Source organism: Triticum aestivum, chromosome 2A, assembly GCF_018294505.1.
Source record: "Triticum aestivum cultivar Chinese Spring chromosome 2A, IWGSC CS RefSeq v2.1, whole genome shotgun sequence".
NCBI classification, from domain to species: domain Eukaryota; kingdom Viridiplantae; phylum Streptophyta; class Magnoliopsida; order Poales; family Poaceae; genus Triticum; species Triticum aestivum.
In genome coordinates, this window is record NC_057797.1 from 69,907,062 (window position 1) to 69,922,371 (window position 15,310).

General features: G+C 50.4%; 3 protein-coding genes across 3 annotated transcripts; all 3 read left to right on the forward strand.

Moving 5' to 3' along the window:
- The first annotated feature begins 5,063 nt into the window (after positions 1–5,063).
- LOC123187543 (3-oxo-5-alpha-steroid 4-dehydrogenase 1) lies at positions 5,064–6,641 on the forward strand. The gene is made up of 2 exons (XM_044599430.1): positions 5,064–5,535; positions 6,085–6,641. The coding sequence occupies exons 1-2, from the start codon at positions 5,194–5,196 to the stop codon at positions 6,559–6,561; spliced, it is 819 nt and encodes a 272-aa protein (XP_044455365.1). The 5' UTR covers positions 5,064–5,193; the 3' UTR covers positions 6,562–6,641.
- A 1,853-nt stretch (positions 6,642–8,494) lies between these two features.
- LOC123184767 (UDP-glucosyltransferase 29-like) lies at positions 8,495–10,272 on the forward strand. The gene has a single exon (XM_044596832.1). It carries the CDS (start codon positions 8,673–8,675, stop codon positions 10,068–10,070), a length of 1,398 nt encoding a protein of 465 aa, XP_044452767.1. The 5' UTR covers positions 8,495–8,672; the 3' UTR covers positions 10,071–10,272.
- Positions 10,273–10,492: 220 nt separating this feature from the next.
- Positions 10,493–15,043, forward strand: LOC123187546 (protein LURP-one-related 11). Its single transcript, XM_044599434.1, has 2 exons — positions 10,493–14,352; positions 14,469–15,043. The coding sequence occupies exons 1-2, from the start codon at positions 14,116–14,118 to the stop codon at positions 14,859–14,861; spliced, it is 630 nt and encodes a 209-aa protein (XP_044455369.1). The 5' UTR covers positions 10,493–14,115; the 3' UTR covers positions 14,862–15,043.
- The last annotated feature ends 267 nt before the right edge of the window (positions 15,044–15,310 follow it).

Here is a 15,310-nt window from a genome sequence, read left to right on the forward strand (position 1 = left end):
CCATGTATGAGAACAAAGTATGGACTTTGGTTGACTCGCCCGATGATCGGCAAGCCATAGAAAATAAATGGATCTTCAAGAGGAAGACGGACGCTGATAGTAGTGTTACTATCTACAAAGCTAGAATTGTCGCAAAAGGGTTTCGACAAGTTCAAGGTGTTGACTACGATGAGAGTTTCTCACTCGTATCTATGCTTAAATCTGTCCGAATCATGTTAGCAATTGCCGCATTTTATGAAATCTGGCAAATGGATAACAAAACTGCAATCCTTAATGGATTTCTTAAAGAAGAGTTGTATATGATGCAACCAGAAGTTTTTGTCAATCCTAAAGGTGTTAACAAAATGTGCAAACTCCAGCGATCCATCTATGGACTGGTGTAAGCATCTCGGAGTTGGAATATACGCTTTGATAAGTTGATCAAAGCATATAGTTTTATACAGACTTGTGCTGAAGCCTGTATTTACAAGAAAGTGAGTGGGAGCACTACAGCATTTCTGATAAGTATATGTGAATGACATATTGTTGATCGGAAATAATATAGAATTATTCTGCAAAGCATAAAGGAGTGTTTGAAAGGAGTTTTTCAAAGAAAGACCTCGGTGAAGTTGCTTACATATTGAGCATCAAGATCTATAGAGATAGATCAAGATGCTTGATAAGTTTTTTCAATAAATACATACCTTGACAAGATTTTGAAGTAGTTCAAAATGGAACAGTCAAAGAAAGAGTTTCTTGCCTATGTTACAAGGTGTGAAATTGAGTAAGACTCAAAGCCCGACCACGGCAGAAGATAGAAAGAGAATGAATGTCATTCACTATGCCTTGGTCATAGGTTCTATAAAGTATGCCATGCTGTGTACCAGATCTATTGTATACCCTACCACTGAGTTTGGCAAGGGAGTACAATAGTGATCTAGGAGTAGATCACTGGACAGCGGTCAAAATTATCCTTAGTGGAATAAGGATATGTTTCTCGATTATGGAAGTGAAAAAGGTTCGTCGTAAAGGGTTACGCCGATGCAAGTTTTGACACTGATCCAGATGACTCTAAGTCTCAATCTGGATACATATTGAAAGTGGGAGCAATTAGCTAGAGTAGCTCCATGCAGAGCATTGTTGACATAGAAATTTGCAAAATACATGCGGATCTGAATGTGGCAGACCCGTTGACTAAACTTCTCTCACAAGCAAAACATGATCACTTTTTGGGTCTTAATCACATAGTGATGTGAACTAGATTATTGAATCTAGTAAACCCTTTGAGTGTTAGTCACATGGAGATGTGAACCAATCACATAAAGATGTGAACTATTGATGTTAAATCACATGGCAATGTGATCTAGATTATTGACTCTAGTGCAAGTGGGAGACTGAGGGAAATATGCCCTAGAGGCAATAATAAATTTATTATTTATTTCCTTATATCATGATAAAGGTTTATTATTCATGCTAGAATTGTATTAACCGGAAACATAATACATGTGTGAATACATAGACAAACAGAGTGTCACTAGTATGCCTCTACTTGACTAGCTCGTTAATCAAAGATGGTTATGTTTCCTAATCATGGACAAAGAGTTGTCATTTGATTAACGGGATCACATCATTAGTTGAATGATCTGATTGACATGACCCATTCCATTAGCTTAGCACCCGATCGTTTAGTATGTTGCTATTTCTTTCTTCATGACTTATACATGTTCCTATGACTATAAGATTATGCAACTCCCATTTACCGGAGGAACACTTTGTGTGCTACCAAACGTCACAACGTAACTGGGTGATTATAAAGGTGCTCTACAGGTGTCTCCAAAGGTACTTGTTGGGTTGGCGTATTTCGAGATTAGGATTTGTCACTCCGATTGTCTGAGAGGTATCTCTGGGCCCTCTCGGTAATGCACATCACTTAAGCCTTGCAAGCATTGCAACTAATGAGTTAGTTGCGGGATGATGTATTACGGAACGAGTAAAGAGACTTGCCGGTAACGAGATTGAACTAGGTATTGGATACCGACGATCAAATCTCGGGCAAGTAACATACCGATGACAAAGGGAACAACGTATGTTGTTATGTGGTCTGACCGATAAAGATCTTCGTAGAATATGTAGGAGCCAATATGGGCATCCAGGTCCCGCTATTAGTTATTGACCGGAGACGTGTCTCGGTCATGTCTACATTGTTCTCGAACCCGTAGGGTCCGCACGCTTAAGGTTTCGATGACAGTTATATTATGAGTTTATACGTTTTGATGTACCGAAGGTTGTTCGGAGTCCCGGATGTGATCACGGACATGACGAGGAGTCTCGAAATGGTCGAGACATAAAGATTGATATATTGGAAGCCTATGTTTGGATATCGGAAGTGTTCCGGGTGAAATCGGGATTTTACCGGAGTACCGGGAGGTTACCGGAACCCCCCGGGAGGTATATGGGCCTTAGTGGAAAATAGAAGAGGCAACCAGAGATGGGCCGCGCGCCCCTCCCCTCCCTTGGTCCGAATAGGACAAGGAGAGGGGGTCGGCCCCCCTTCCTCTTTTCCCCCCTCCGCGAATCCTATTCCAACTAGGATTGGGGGGGATCCTACTCCCGGAGGGAGTAGGACTCCTCCTGGCGCGCCTCTCCTAGGCCGGCCGCACCCCCCCCCCCCCTTGAGCGTTTATATACGGAGGTAGGGGCACCCCAGAGACACACAAGTTGATCCACGTGATCATATTCTTAGCCGTGTGCAGCGCCCCCTGCCACCATAGTCCTCGATAATATTGTAGCGGTGCTTAGGCGAAGCCCTGCGACAGTAGTACATCAAGATCGTCACCACGCCATCGTGCTGACGGAACTCTTCCCCGACACTTTGCTGGATCGGAGTCCGGGGATCGTCATCGAGCTGAACGTGTGCTAGAACTCGGAGGTGCCGTAGTTTCGGTGCTTGATCGGTCGGGCCGTGGAGACGTACGACTACATCAACCAAACGCTTCCGTTGTCGATGTACAAGGGTACGTAGATCACACTCTCCCCTCTTGTTGCTATGCATCACCATGATCTTGCGTGTGTGTAGGAAAATTTTTGAAATTACTACGTTCCCCAACATGGGCTGCAACACACACGAGGCCTTTATAGTTAACCGGTTAACCGTTGGAGTATCAAACGAACTCCAAATGGCACGAAACTTGACAGGCGGTCTACTGGTGGTGTACCAAGGCTGCTTGGCAAGTCTCGGTCCAATCTGAGAATGTTTAACACTCGCACACGAAAAGAGGCAAAAGGGGGGTGCTGGAGGACGTAGGAGTGCCGGAATGCAAAACGGACAACGGGGAAAATGCTCGGATGCATGAGACGAATATGTATGCAAATGCGATGCACATGATGACATGATATGAAATGCATGACATGAACAAAATGCAAAACAAAGACAAAAGCCAACCACGAGGGAATATCATAACTTAGAGCCGAAAATGGGAAGAGTTGGAATACAAATATGGCAAGTTACATACGGGGCGTTACAGCCTGTTCCCTAGGGCGGTATAAACGACATGGTTGAGTTACCCATGCCCGCATTGATGAGAATCCCGTAATAAAGGGACACGATCTCTGTTTCGACAAGATGTGCCAATAACAACCGCGTCTCAAAGCGTGGAATGGCAGAAGAAAAATGGTTCGAAATTGTAACCGGACAGACGCGATGTCGTGTTGGAAAAAAGCTGTCAACAGATTGGATTCGTGCAAATATTATATTCTCTCTATGGTTGTGTATGGTGTGCGTAACAGGTCAGGATAATAACATTGCATTCAAAGACTATCTTGGAGTTCGGAGAAAGGGGAACCCACCTTACAATGCCGAAGATAATCAGCGCGCCGGACTCCTCGTCATTGAAAGCCAGGTTCAGGGGCTACTGAGGGAGTCCTGGACTAAGGGGTCCTCGGGCGTCCGGCCTGTTATCCATGAGCCGGACTGATGGGCTGTGAAGATATGAAGGCCGAAGACTGCACCATGTCCGGATTGGACTCTACTTGGCGTGGAAGGCAAGCTTGGCGACTGAAGATTCCTTCTCATGTAGCCGACTCCATGTAAACCCTAAATCCCCTTGATGTCTATATAAACCGAAGGGGATAGTCCGGAAAGGACAACATATATACTCATTATCATATTCCTAGGCTAGACTTCTAGGGTTTAGCCATTACGATCTCGTGGTAGATCAACTCTTGTAATACTCATATTCATCAAGATCAATCAAGCAGGAAGTAGGGTATTACCTCCATAGAGAGGGCTCGAACCTGGGTAAACATCGTGTCCCCCGTCTCCTGTTATCATCGATTCTAGACGCATAGTTCGGGACCCCCTACCCGAGATCCGCCGGTTTTGACACCGGCACCGAGGATTACAATGGCAAGCGCTAAGTTCATGGAGTAAATTAAGCAATCAGGCGCTTAGAGCAGGCAGAAAAAGGATCCTGCTTGCCTACTTCCTCCCCATGCTCCCATCCGTACTCCCGCTTCATCCAACGGCTATCTTTTTTTTCCTTTTTCCTTTTAATCTAATCATCTCCCCCCTGATTTTAAGGGGGTGGGGTCGGGCTTTATTTTGTTCCAATCAAATCAAGCCAGTATGTGGGAGTACGGATGGGCGCACGCGCGGTGAGCAGCCAAGTCTCGTCCGCAGAAAAATAGGCAAGCGCTTGACGCCTCATTTGACCCGGCTTATCTGTTTCCTCTCCATGCTTCCATCCGTACTTTCACTTTATTCTATGGCTGGTTTTTTTTAATCTAATCATCCCCTGATTTTAACGGGATGAGCGCACGCGTGGGGCGTAGGCAAAGTCTCGCCCGTAAATCTAATCAGGATTCAACGAATTAACTGCTAATTAGCCGTGAATCTAATCCTAGCGCTCGTTCTAAGCGCCCGCGTTGGACAAGCCTAAGCCGCATGTACGTGCATATGCATGCTGCCTGCAGAATTAATTCGCGCCGTTCATTTCAGGTAGGTACAGCAAAGGCACGCGTGTGGTGTGCTGTGTCTCATGCATCCTCCATCACAGCTCACTCCATAGGCTCCCATGACGCCACGTCTCGTCGGCAACCACCGTACCTGAGCGTAAAACCAACGGCCTGAGTACCAAGGAGATGCGCAACGCAAGGGTCGATCCAGTTCAGAGCTAGCTCCTACACCAAGGCCAAGTGGACGATCGATAAAGCGACATGTGGTGGCCGTCGTCGCTGCTGTACCCGCCGCCGGCGTCGGCCTTCGTGACGGCCATGTCGGTGGTGTCGTTCGCGTCGCTGGCGTCCGCGGGCCTCTCGGAGCTCCGCGGCCAGCACATGGCCTACTCCAAGTTCTGGCACGTCGTGTCTGGACAGCAGCAGAAGAAGGGAGGCACCGGTGGCGCGCAGCTTCCGGGCCGTGACGGGATGCTGGTGGCCTACGCGCCGGCTCTAGTCGCCGCCGCCGCGTCCTTCGTCGTCCCGGGTGCCGTGGAAGGGCTGCGCGCGGAGCTCCTCGCCGCCGCGCTCGCCGTCCACTTCCTCAAGCGTGTCCTCGAGGTAATATTATGATTCAAGAAGGTCTTGCTTCAAAATTCACGCTGGAATTCTTTCTTCAAGACACTCGATCTTTTCGAGAAAAAAAGATATACTACTAACGTAGAACTGGTCTTTAATTAGGTGCTGCTAAAAGTGTTGCAAATCATGTACTTCAACCGTGTTTTTAACCCAAAACGAGACATGTTATAGAAGTGGGGTTCACATCTTCGCTGAAATTTGACAGGAAAATTAGGAATTTTAGTGCATTCAGGTCAATCTATTGTGGTGGCGCATTAATTTGAGCCAAATTTAAACAAAATCCAAACTTATTTCGTCAAACTTTAGTTGAATTGGAGTTGAATATTTTCTCTCATTTGACTGAAAAATGGGAAGCAAAATCAAGGAAGAGAAATATCTGTGTTTTCAATGGTAGTTGAAACCTGAAAATAGACTAAAAAACCTTCACAATAATTTGATGATATCCAATTTTTATAGGTTTATTGAAAACAAATCGAATATTGTTCGATTCCAAAATAAGTTGGACCGCTACTTAACTTGCTCTTTTACAAGGTACTCTTCATCCACCGGTACAGTGGAAACATGCCACTCAACACCGCGCTCACCATCTCCTCCAGCTACCTGCTCAGCGCCATCACCATGATCTACGCGCAGCACCTCGCCGTCGAACTACCTGACCCTTCAACCAACCTCCTCTACCCAGGTGTGCTCCTCTTTGCCGTTGGCATCGCCGGCAACTTCTACCACCACTACCTCCTCTCGCAACTCAGGAAGGGAGGTGACGATGATAAAGGGTACAAGATCCCCAAAGGAGGGCTCTTCGAGTTCGTCACCTGCCCGCACTACCTCTTCGAGATCACCGGATTCTTCGGGTTCGCGATGATCTCGCAGACGGTTTATGCGCTCGCCATGGCCTCCGGCACGGCAGCCTACCTCGTCGGCCGAAGCTTCGCCACCCGGAGATGGTACGAATCCAAGTTCGAGGAGTTCCCAGCGAGCATCAAGGCTCTGGTGCCCTATATCTTGTAGTGAGCCAACTAATTGGTTGACAGCCGGATTGTCTATTTACAAGCAGTCTCATGTTTATCTAACCTCGGCGACCATTCTAAGCCTTTGTGTCTGTCGACATCTGAATCGATCGTCCCTAATCTCATCTCACTTCATACATAAACTACTGACTAAAAATAAAATTAATTGCTATACTCCACGCGCTGAAAAAACATAGCTTGCAGAATGTTCGTTCTTCATCTTTGAAAGAATTATGAAACTATGATCCATACATTAGACCGTAAGGGAGTATAATTTTGGTTTTCCTCCCTTACGGCATACCTAGCCGAAGTACTAAAATCTATAAAGGAGTAAAATTTATCCTCCACCGTCCAAAATCTCTCCTAATCCCCCTAAATATGCTCACTCCCGCCGCGGCTGAGTAATATGTAGTGGTGGCCTCTCTTTCTCCCACCATCCCGTCGCCCTGTCTCCCGCCGCTGCAGCCACCATGCCCCGCCGCCTCCATCGATGACCGTCTCTCTGGCTGGAATGGATAGCCCGGTCCCTTCCCACACCCCGCCGGCCACTGACACTGGCTTGTCGCTGCTGGAAATCACCCACGTGCAGCCGCCGGCGCCGAAGAAAACTTTAGGGATGAAAAAAAACCACTGGGTTCAAACTCATCGTCCAACCGCGGGAATGGCCTCTGATGTGGGGACCGCTTCTCCGGTCATGGCTTGTGTCGGAGTGCATTCTCCGGACACCGGGGATCTAGGATATCCTGTATTTGTGCGTTCGGCCAGGGGCTAAACGGCTAGTCAATCCACTATCAAAGTTACACAAGGAAATAAGGACACAACTGATTTTATATACAGGTCCGAGCCGCCATGTTAGCATAAAACCCTACATCCTGTTGGTATTCATATAATCTGCGAAATACAAGTGCTCAAGTTGTCGGGGGGATGACCTCCGGGTAGGCTCAAGGAAACAAGTTAACATTTCAAAACATCAGGACGGCTCAAGTCCCTCAAGTTGGCTGGCCCTCCAGCCAGCTCCCCCCAATGGAGGACGGCTAGGCGCGGCTTCTCGCCCGGGCTGGCTGGCCGCAGCCAGCAGCCAGCAGGGTAAGCGCCCGTCAAACCCAAGTGTACGACAAGACACCCACCACGTCGTGGAGAGTCTGGCTCGCGGGCAATTGCGGCATCTCCTGCGATGTTGCACACCTCTCCACTCGCGTGGAGGTGCTGACCACCAGCTCCAGAACCAGTGCGACGGCGGCTGCTCGCTCCTGCCAGGAGAAATTGCTCCGCACAACGGTGCAGAGCCTGTACGCGCCCATCGCAATTGGCATGGACCCCAATGCTGTCGCAACCGAACTTGTGGAGACGCGCAAGCGTCTGCTCGACAAGGACATAGGGCTTGCCACCATGCAGTGGCGACAATAAGGGGTACAAGATCCCCAAAGGCGGGCTCTTCCAGACTTGTACTAAATGTGTGTGCAATTTCATCACAAAAAGAATGTACTTTGATCTTTATGATATGGATCAGATACATATTACCATGCAAAAAAAAACATTTTGGTGTGAGCTGTAAAAAATTATGTACTTTTCTTGTGAATAGTACATGTGGTAGAAACATGTGATTTTGTCATTTTTTTAGCTTGCATAAAAAGGTATTTGGCCATGATACTTTGCAAACAATTAGTAGTACACATTCAATGTATGTGTGTATTTCCTTTCTAGTTTTATTACGCACCTATGTCTGGAGCATGCTCCTGTAACAAAAATGGAGTTGTGCCCCGTCTTAGATCGAGTCACACGGCCATCTCGAACGTGATGGAAGAAGCCGGACACGCGCCTAGCGCGCCCGGCGGCACGTGGCCAAGGCAAAGTGACTCCGCGCGCCAGACACGATGACGACGCAGCCCATGACCTCCGGGCGGCTCGCGCGCGTCGCTCGCTCACTGAGCTCCGTGCACGTACGCGCGTCCATGGTCAGCGCCATCGCCGACCCAGGCCGTCTATAAATCCACGCGCCCCGAAGGCCGGAGTAGATCACATCACAGAGCACGAAGAAGATTTCTAGTCAGCTGAACCGAATCAGTAGATCCTCCCAGGCCTCCCTCGTCACCGACTCGCCGACCGATCGCCATGGCGCAGGCCGAGCGCGAGTGCATGCGCGTGGTCATGTTCCCGTGGCTGGCGCACGGCCACATCAACCCGTACCTCGAGCTGGCCAAGCGCCTTGTCGCCGCCAGCCCCGACGACCACCTCGACGTCGTCGTGCACCTCGTCTCCACGCCGGCCAACCTCGCGCCCCTCGCGCACCACCAGACGGACAGGATCAGGCTCGTCGAGCTCCACCTCCCGGCGCTCCCCGGCCTCCCGCCCGCGCTGCACACCACCAAGGGCCTCCCCGCCCACCTCATGCCGGCCCTCAAGCGCGCCTGCGACCTCGCCGCGCCACGCTTCGGCGCGCTTCTCGACCAGCTCTGCCCGGACATTGTCGTCTACGACTTCCTCCAGCCGTGGGCGCCGCTCGAGGCCGCGGCGCGCGGCGTGCCCGCGGTCCACTTCAACACCTTCAGCGCCGCCGCCAAGGCGTTCGTCGTCCACTGCCTCAAGAATGAACGGACCCCCACCGCCTTCCCGTTCGAGACCATCAGCCTCGGCGGCGCCGACGAGGACGCCAAATACACGGCGCGGCTCATCTCCCGCGACGACGGGACGGCCCTGATCCCCGAGCGCGACCGCCTGCCGCTCAGCCTGGAGCGCTCCTCCGGGTTCGTGGCCATCAAGACGTGCGCCGACATCGAGCGCAAGTACGTGGACTACCTGTCCCAGCTGGTGGGCAAGGAGGTCGTGCCCACCGGCCCGTTGCTGGTAGACTCCAGTGGCTCCGAGGCGAAGCGCGACGGCGGCCGCATCATGCGGTGGCTCGACGGCAAGGAGCCGGGCTCCGTGGTGCTCGTCTCCTTCGGCAGCGAGTACTTCATGTCGGACCGCCAGATGGCGCAGATGGCGCGCGGGCTGGAGCTCAGCAGGGTGCCCTACCTGTGGGTGGTGCGGTTCCCGAACGCGGAGGACGACGCCCGCGGCGCGGCGAGGTCCATGCCGCGGGGGTTCAAGCCGGCGCGCGGGCTGGTGGTGGAAGGGTGGGCGCCGCAGTGGCGCATCCTATCGCACCGATCCTGCGGCGCGTTCCTGACCCACTGCGGGTGGAGCTCGGTGCTGGAGTCCATGGCGGCGGGGGTGCCGATGGTGGCGCTGCCGCTGCACATCGACCAGCCGCTGAACGCCAACCTGGCGGTGGAGCTGGGCGCGGCGGCCGCGCGCGTGAAGCAGGAGCGGTTCGGGGAGTTCAAGGCGGAGGACGTGGCGCGGGCGGTGCGCTCGGCTGTCAACGGGAGAGAACGGGTGGCGGCGAGGCGCCGTGCGAGGGAGCTGCGGGAGGTGGTGGCGCGGAACAACGGCGACGACCGGCAGATCGCGACGCTGCTGCAGAGGATGGCGCGGCTCTGCGGCAAGGGCCAGGCCGTGCCAAATTAGTGGGCTTTTTTTCGTTTGAACGTTCTTTTGGTGTTTTTTCAGCGGTTTTAGTCGAGAATAAATAAGAGTCGGGCGCAGTGGCTGCCACAGCCCACCTGAACTCGTTTTTCTTTAGGCAAACAGCCCATCTGTACATGCCGCTCGGACTGCCCGGGTGACTAGCTTCGGCCTTTCCAGAATGAACTAATTCCAGCCTTTTTCAGTTTCCTTCAAGAAAAAACCGGCCTTTTTCGGGAAATAACAACAGTCTGATATTCTATCAAAAAGCCCATCAGCCTAAACCTCGGCCTCCTCCTCTTCCGGGAGCTCCTAACCGGCGCCTGACCTTCTGGCGCCCACGCTGCTCCTGTTATGGGCCCGGCCCAGGAACACGCAGCAGTCCAATGCAATAGCCCGTAAAAATACCAAAAATATATGGCGCTGCTGTGGAATCGAACACGCGTCACTTACCGCCAGTAAATGGTTAGCCAACCACTCGAGCCACCCCGCAGTATTAAAAATTTCAGCGCGATAAAGCTTGAGAACAAAACGCTGCAGCCACGTAGATTTTTGGATTATTTAAAAACATTTAGAAAAACATGATTTCTTTTGAACAACAATGTGAAATATTTTTGAAAGTTCACAGGTTTTATAAAGAATCACGAATAAAACAAGTTCATGGATTAAAAAAAGTTCAACGATTTCGAAAAAAAGTTCGTCGGTTTTGAAAAAAAGTTCACGAACGTAAAAAAAAGTTCATCAAATTTGAAAAAAATTCACCGACTTAAAGAAAAGTTCATCGAATTTTTTAAAAGTTCACCGACCTAAAAAATGTTCATCAAATATGAAAAAAAGTTCACCAGATTGAAAAAATATTCATCAATTTTTTTAAAAAGAATTTCACGGATTTTAGTAAAAGTTCATCCTATTATAAAAAAAGTGCATCAAAGTTGAAAAAAGTTCATCCATTTAAAAAACTGTTCATCCGATTAGAAAAAGTTCATAGAATTTGAAAAATGTTCATAATATTCCGTGAACTTTTTTGCATTGAATTAGAAAAAGGAAAAAAAGAAAAGGAAAAAAGGGATAACAGAAGAAGAAGCAGTACATTATCACAGCAGGTGGAGTGGTTGGCGTGGTTGGCATGTCTTGCACCGAAGCTCGAAGGCGCGGGTTCGAATCCAACATAGCACCATTTTTTGCAGACTTTTACAAAAGGAAAAAAAATGAGAAATGGGCTGGCCCATGGCGGAGCGGGGGGTGTGCGCCCTGTACCGTTAAAGCTGTAGCGGGCGCTTAGAGCGCCGCTTAGGATTTGCCTCCTCTTCCTTGGCCACCTCTTCCTTTTTCGGTCACATCCTCTTACTCCATGTCTTGGGCCATCTCCGGATGATGCCAAATGGAGTCAGAGGCGTAGTTGAGCTCATTAAGTCCAATCGTGGCCAAGGACTCCAAAGACACTAAGAAAACACCCCCCACCATCAAAAGGAAAACCGCTACAACAACAAAACAAGGAAACTACATCACCATCGGCTACCAACAATTATGATCGGCCGAAATGTTGAAGTTCTTTTTACCTTGTAGGCATTTCATCAAGCACTTGGCGGCCACGACACTTGTTGCAGGCTGTGGCCGTCGCCTGTGCCGAACCAGTGATTGTAGGTCCCGCCGAAGCAACTGCACGAGGCGCTGGCCTTGGACGAGGCGTCATTGTGGCCTTCTTCATCTTCTTCACGGCCACCTCAACGAGGGCCGCCGGCATCGCCGTTGTTTTTTTGCTCGTTTGGCTCCGGCAGGAGCGTCGGGAGGGCGGCGGGCCATTGCCAGAGAGGCGGACGCCAACCTGGCCATTTTGCCACTGTTGGAGGAGGAGCTTGAACCCGGTGTTTTTTTTTCATCCCCAAACTTTTCTTCGGCGCGGGTGGCGGTGAGTGGGTGGTTTCTGGTGGCAACAAGCCGGCGCCAGTGGCCGGTGAAGCAAGGAAAGGGTCCATGCTATCCATTTCGTCCGGAGGGAGGGTCATCGGTGGCGGCGGTGGGGCATGGTGGTTGCGGCGGCGGGAGACAAGGCACGCGAGAGTGGGAGAAAGATAGGCCGCCACTTTTACTCGGGCGCAGCGGGAGTGAGCATATTTAGGATTGGGGGATTTTTGGTGCTGGAGGATAAATTTTACTCCACTATTCGGTTTAAGGGATCGGTTCGGTGCGCCGTAAGGGAGGAAAACTGAAACTATCCTCCCTTACGGCCCAAATGGGGATCGGTTAGAAATGCCCTAATATCTTTAACGGGGTTAGGACGACAAATGTGCAACTGCATGAGGTCACATTTTACACTGGCAGAGCTTCTAGAAACAATGAAAAAGAAGAGCAATGCATATCAAATTTGAACTCACACATTCAGTCAGCTCATCTCAAACCAAACGATATGACATGTCAGGGCAGGGAGAGAAGGCACATGTTTTTGGTCGACGAGAGCTCCGAATAGATCAAACCCAGCTCCAGCCGCCTTATGATCTGCTCCATGACTCAAACGAGCTGAGCGTGATCGCATGAACATGGCTACTGGCTAGCGTCCCAGCCAGAACCACTCACCGAACAGATATAGCTAGGCACCTCGATTTTGACAAGGCAAGCATCTGTACACATTGTCGATTGCTATTTGTGTCAATAACATGGTGCTAAACTGCCACTTAATCAACAGGATCAGGACCACCGAATCAGGGTCAGGACCACTGTATCACGATCCAGATCAGGATCACCAGTTTAACTCGATGAATTTCGCCGATCCAGAATTTAAAAATTGCTTAAGCCCAGCAGCAGGCAACAACCTCTGGCCCCGTTTCGAGTTGCCTTGTATCATTACCATGGGCATCTCCAATATCTGCGCGTAGATTAGTACCCTATATTATTATTTATATATCCACCGAAAATTGAATAATTGTACGTCTCAGAGATCATTGGAAATGGGCATTTCCCAGACACGGCCTAGAAATAGCAACAGCAATCCACTATTATTGTACTGCCCAAAATCTCCTGTCTGAAAACAATAGAGATATTACACGAGAGTCGGTACTTAACAATGGAAGCATATGCATATGTGTGTCCTTTTGCTCTCTGCTCAAGACCTCGAGTGCTTATCTGCAGCCCCGGACTGAACCGGCTCGCATCACCGTCGACCTCGACCTACTATGCGGACTAACATATATTACAAGTACGCGCGCATCAGCTGCCAATAGCATCGGCTGGATGGAAAAATCAGTTCCTTCTTGGAGCCTTGTGTGGCGCTTTTCCTTTTCCGCTTTGGTGACGACGGGCGTGAGTGCTGCCTCCCGCCTGCTACGGCTGACTAGACATCTCGACCTGATCTACTTGCCTTATTTAAGCACTTCTAATCCGCATTATTGCCTGATAAGTAGTAGAGTATTGCTGTTGCTTCGTCCCGTCAGCAACTGCAGTTCCAAGCCCATGCAAAAAGCGACTGGCAGCATCTCGACGCATGCACCTTTCTTGCTACTACTTTTAAGTCCGATCCTATGAGGTACCAAGGGCCGTTGTGAATGTCAAAATGTGCGTGCCTTTCAGGCATGCATGTCGCTGTCAACGCCTCCGGTTCGAGTTTACTAATCAAGCACGGCCATTTTGAGCTAGCTTTGTCTTACGCTGAAGATGAAATGGTTGGCCTGCTGTTGGTTTCAGTGCTTGGGCATGAAAGATAGGGCACGAACCACACGCAGGGGGGCGGGGGGCACTAGAACTTGGACACGAATAGACTATTTGCCCAATTGCCGCCACAGCTCGATAAGCATGCATGGCATAAATGTGTTTCAAGGGGGTTTTAATATCTGGTTAACTAACTAATACTCCAAAAAGAGCATCATCCCAACTTGTCTTCCTCTGGATCCAGATAGTTTAAGCGAGCCAGCAACCACGTCACCAGCACTTTTGCGCTTTTGCTCTCTTCCCCATCCTCTGTGTATATATCGAGCCCTAGCTTACTTGACCAGATCACATAGAGAGGCACGTCAGTGTGCAGACGGACAGAGGGCAACACTTAGTACGGGTAGAGATGGCGAGGGTACACTCTTCGCCGTCGTTTTCTTCTTCTTCGTCGCCGGCGGGCGAGGGAAGGGGGAAGGTGTTCACGCTGTGGCTCAAGTCGCTGGTGCTCAACGGGCGGGGGTGCACCGTGTACGACTCCGACGGCCACATCGTCTACCGCGTCGACAACTACGGCTCCAAGTGCAGCGACAACGTCTGCCTCATGGACCTCCGCGGCAACATCGTCGTCAACATACACAAGAAGGTGTGTACATTTTCCTTTGCTGAGAATATCATAAGGTCTATGAAATACTATGTTGGCGCTCAAACGAATGTATGATCGATGTTTCTGACTGGTTACTTAATTGTGGATTCCTGCAGAAGCTGGCGTTTGGCAAGTGGGAAGGGTACAAGTGGACCGGCCGGAAGCAAGAGGCCAGCGCGTGGTTCAAGGTGGCGCGGCCGCGCAGCGGCATCTTCCACCGGAGCGGCCGCCGCCCGTCGTCGTCGCCGTGCGAGTTCGAGAGCGACGCCGGCCGCGCCATGCGGTACATGATCGACGACGACGGCGGGGCGCGCGCAGGGAAGCGAGCGTGCTGCAGGATCGTGGACGCCGGCACCGGGCTGGTGGTGGCGGAGGTGAAGAGGAAGGTGACGGCGGGCGGGGTGGCGCTCGGGGAGGACGTGCTCGCCCTGGTGGTGGAGCCCGGCGTCGACGACTCGCTCATCATGGGGCTCGTGCTCGTCTACGGGCTCATGAATCGCACCATGTGAAGCAAAACCAGAACAGAATAGAGACTTGTATAGTCTTTCTTCGTGTGAATTACCGTGTATGCAACTGCGAGTAGAACGACTTCGTAGTGTGACACAGATGACATGATCTACAAGTGATTTTGATTCCATGTAGTGCGACACGACATCTCCATCAACTTGCGATGACTTTGTTAGTCTCAAGATTTGCGTATATGCGGTCGTTTGTACTGCCAAAAATGTTCAGCGTCGCCTAAGATGGGTATAACAAAACACACTTTGTTCCCCAGGTTCGATCAGTGCAAGTTGTTCATTCCCACCCGATGACTTCAATCGTCCGATGGCCATCAGTGTTAACTACTACGCGTGTAGATTCTAACTCTCGACCAGGGTCATGCGTTGACCTAAAGGTGCAAATCACTGAGGAACATACCACATCAATTAAGGTCTTAATTAAGGCCTTGTACAATGCA